General features: G+C 33.1%; 1 protein-coding gene across 1 annotated transcript in view; it reads right to left on the bottom strand.

Moving 5' to 3' along the window:
- Window positions 1-554: 554 nt before the first annotated feature.
- ROBO1 (roundabout guidance receptor 1) overlaps window positions 555-4,273 on the bottom strand; it is a 1,289,171-nt gene continuing 1,285,452 nt past the window's right edge. Inside the window, exons 30-31 of the mRNA XM_006773945.2 lie at window positions 3,581-3,777; window positions 555-2,212 (exon numbers count right to left, since the gene is read on the bottom strand). Coding sequence (XP_006774008.1) covers window positions 2,198-2,212; window positions 3,581-3,777 — 212 coding nt within the window. The 3' untranslated portion in view covers window positions 555-2,197. The remainder of the gene's footprint in view (window positions 2,213-3,580; window positions 3,778-4,273) is intronic.

The following is a 4,273-nucleotide window of genomic DNA, read 5'->3' as shown; positions in this document are numbered from 1 at the left end:
ACTAGGTTCTATTGCTCTTGGCACTTCCAAGACATGATGCCCATCTCCAGCACCCAAAGCTGAATACTCGAATAGGCTGACTTTAATGAACAATAATGTGATAAGTATTGCATTGTTAAAATGTCACATGAATTTGTAACAAGAAAGCAGATAGTTACTGATAAATATTTTGTAGTTATATAATGTACTTGTTGACAGGACACAAATGGCTCAAACTTTACAAATCTGATTTATCGTAGTCAAATCCTATTTCAGAAATAGGTTAACTGAAATTCAGATACACCTACATAAATATTTCAGAACAACTTTAATAGTAAAACCTTCCTCTCTGATCAAATGACTTTTAGGTTTTCATTTATCTTACATCTTTAATTTCAGTAGAGAAAAAGAGCATTTTTCCTTCCTATAAAAAAAAAAAAACCTGGTTGTTCATAAAACAGAATGTTTAACTATCTGATAATATAGTAGTGAAATGTTAAGACAGCACACCTTGTGATTAAATGGAATAATTTGACCACACGATGAAAAAAAAGAAATCAACACAAGAAAGAATGATGTATTTGAGAACATTTTTAATAAATAATGTGACAAAATTACTTTTTTGATTACTGGATTTTCAGTATGCAAAATTATGGCTAAAAATAAGAGGCTTCTTACATGAACATAATGAAAACATTAATCACATGGATTGTTCCCTTAGTACTGCACACCCTTTCTATGTAACTTTTCAATTATCTAAGTGAACACATTTAGTTTTTGGTGAATACCAGCTTTTTTTTCTTTTGTGGCTCCGTTTTGTTTGGCTTTGTTTTCCAGTGGGTCAGGCTTGATACCTGTGTAGGAATAAGTGTACATTTTTTTCTTCAAATAGCACCAATTATAAAGTCAATAAAATTTATATAATGAAAAAAAGGGACCATACAGTCAGAGGGCATCATTTGGCAAAACAAAGCACATAATGCCTCTATTTGAGCTTATAAGGAAATCTTGTAAGTTTCAACATTGGCCACAACAAACAAATCTCTTTTTCCTTAAGTCCAGGAAAAGTAAGAACCCCTGGGTTTATGGCCACAATAAGTACGCACGTTACTTCACCATCTGTCATCATTCAAATATTCCAAATACAAACATAGAGCATTAACAAAACAGGTTAAAAACGCTTCTCAACATTTTTTTTTCAATAAGACAAAAAAGGTTAATAGTTACAATGGTTTACAAATAAAGTTTAGTGATTGTGCTTTTAAAACCAAAAAAAAAAAAAAGTTTAAAAAACAGTGCATTACAAAAACAAAAATCAGACTTCCTTAAGTGGCACTTCTGAAAGTTGAACTGACACTACCAGAAGAAATTCAGGCCAGTTAAGATAGGGATGTTCTTATTCAATTGGTCATTAAAAACATCCATTTGTTTGTAATATGCAGTTTTAATCGGTTTTTGATTGAAAAATAGAGTAAGGTTTTTGCTAGGCTTACTTATGGCAATGACTAGACAACCAGAGATCCAACTGGCTTCCCCCTACTTATCGAAAAGACGAACATTTCCAATAAGAATATACTTCAGTGATTGAAATGAAGTGAAAAAAAAGTATCACCAGGGGTTGCAAAGAGAATATATTTACAATGTTTCTACCCCATTCAAATTAATTGTGGTTGTTCTGCATTTGCTGTATTTTTATTTTCTCCCAGGAAAGGGTGGTATGAAAGACTGATTTTAAAATCACGTGACAATGAAGTATGTTTTAATTTGCATTAGCAGTTGGTTATAGAAAGATTATATCTTCAGAGCCCTTGGCATGAGGTTGATTAATCAACTTTGTATCTTTGATCAATATTTTGCTATAAATTGGCTTGGTATATAAGCAGTGCAATGCCATATCTCAGGGGCAAAATGCAGAAGAACTATTCTGTTCCCTTCTGCTGGCTGATGACGGAAGCAAGATTTCAAATACTTCCCTTGCTGGAAGTAAGTGTAATGGTTTGTTCCAACAGTGAGAGGACTAGGGTGGTTCCTCATAGAGATAGGGATCAAACAACAACAATAAAATCCCAGTAAAATTTTAAAAAATGCATTCCAGTAAGAGGACAATTTGTACACTCTGATTGCACTGAACATCTTATCTGGCGTCATGTGTCATCAGACATGAGGCATCTTGAATGACAATTTTCACATTAGATCTCACAAGCCTCTCTGGTTGTCTTCAGCTTTCAGTTTCCTGTAAGAGATAAGTTCTTTTTAAGTTTGAAAATAAATCTTAGAGTATTATATTTACATGGTTTTATTCTTATGGTTTTTGTTTTCCATTCTTTCACTAGCATACATTGGAAAGAGCTCATGGCAACAGATTCATTTGTCAACTTTAATTGGTTTTGAAAGCAAATCCAATAGTTCTGTAACAAGTACCAACTGCGTTCCACACAGTGTCTCTGTGTTGCGGGTGTGGTGCTGGGGAGAGAGGAGCAGTAGTAGGCTGAGTTCTCTACTCCTCCTATCCCAACTTAGCATTATAGCTAAACTTTTACTGGTTTTAAATATTGGAGTCATCTATATACTCATCTATATTCATCCCTCAAAAGGGCTCTTCTTTAAAAAAAAAAACACACAACACTTGAATAGCAACTTCTATAACAGTATTTGCAGGAGGAAAGTATTCTTATTCTAAAGCTCAAAACCCAACTACATTGTGCATGATGAGAAATTTAATCAAATATAATTACTTATAATTTTAATCTTGTATTATTTGAAGTTACAGTTTAACACTCCTTTAACAATATACTTGTGATTAAATATAAAGTTGACCCTTGAGCAACATGGGTATGATCAAAAGTTACACATGAATTTGTTCACTGCATGGGCAGGAGGGTTGAAAGTCCCTAATTGCCCCGTTGTTCAAGGATCAACTATATCTGAAAAAAAAAAAACAAACAAACAAACAAAAAAAAAACAACAAAAAACAAAAACTGTCCTCAACTTGCTTTCTTATGAAATGGAGGAAACACAATCTTAAAATGGGAGGTGATTTTAAATATTATAAGATTGCCAACTCTGTCTGATACCTATTTATAGATTCCAACAAAAAAGTATATCTTTGACTCAAGAAATGTTCTCTTCCACATGGAAAAGTCCGTGTCAGGACTGAAGGTGAAAAATAGTGGGTCAAATCAGTTGGACTGACCCCAGTGATCACTAGGGTGGTAGATAACACAGGCAGAATACCCTCACTCACATCATATAACTATCACCTTACTGGATTTTTATAACTTACCACAATACTATGAATTATAATTATTTTTAGATCAATAGTTCTTTTTTCCTAAGAACATGCTTGCCATGCAAATTTCTTATCTGAATACCTGTAGATGAATATGAACACTAGATCTAAAAGGAAACTATTATTACCGTTTAAAACTTTAGAATGCATTTCAAGAAAATAATTATTTTTTTCAGAATTACAGTTTCTGGCATCACTGATATTAGGGTTTGTGATAAAAAGTAACATTTCTATAAACTGATAGATGCTCCTGACTTTAAGGCTGATATAATAACTAGTCTAACGTTGAGAGATGAAAAAAGTCATAGATACCTCTAATTCTTCATTATTATCTCCTCCTCTTTCATATCCTCCAAGAACTTGCATTTCTGCAATATTTCTTCGACCTACATTTGCTTGTTCTCTTTGTCTGCTTCCTGATCCCCTTGATGACATTGAGCTTGAAGAACTAGGATCTCTGGGATTATTGGATGTCGGAAAAGTAGGTCTACAGTAAGGTAGAATATCCTCTGTGTAATGAAAAATGACAAGTGCATATGAAAATCATTGTACATCTTTGTTCTATAATGTATCACTCATGTCTATAATTCTGAATAGGGAAGCATCAATGTTTTTGAGGACTAACTAAAATCATTTTATAACAATAACAAATAAGTCAGCACCGGATTTTGTAAATGAAAATAACAAATCTTACTGTTTTCTTAGTAGGGATTGGATTCCACTCAAAAGCTCTTGTCCACCTCAAAATCACTTGAGAACAACATCTTTAAAGAAGTAAACCAAACCTGGAGTAAAATTTGTTTTCCAGTTCTGTATTTCACCATGTGATCTCAGGTTGTTTCAGGCTTTAGTTTTCATTTTTCTAAAAATACCCTCGGGAGCTTTTAGTATTCATTTGAAAACAGAAGAGACAGTAAAATACCTATGTAAACTCTGAAGAATTATTCTAGGGCACTTAATAGAAACAACGCCCAGTCTCCTCTAACTTCAAAAAACAAGCCACTC

Source organism: Myotis davidii, unplaced genomic scaffold (genome assembly GCF_000327345.1).
Source record: "Myotis davidii unplaced genomic scaffold, ASM32734v1 scaffold24, whole genome shotgun sequence".
NCBI lineage: Eukaryota > Metazoa > Chordata > Mammalia > Chiroptera > Vespertilionidae > Myotis > Myotis davidii.
Note: the sequence above shows the minus strand (reverse complement) of the source record. Positions and strands in the feature narration are given on the sequence as shown.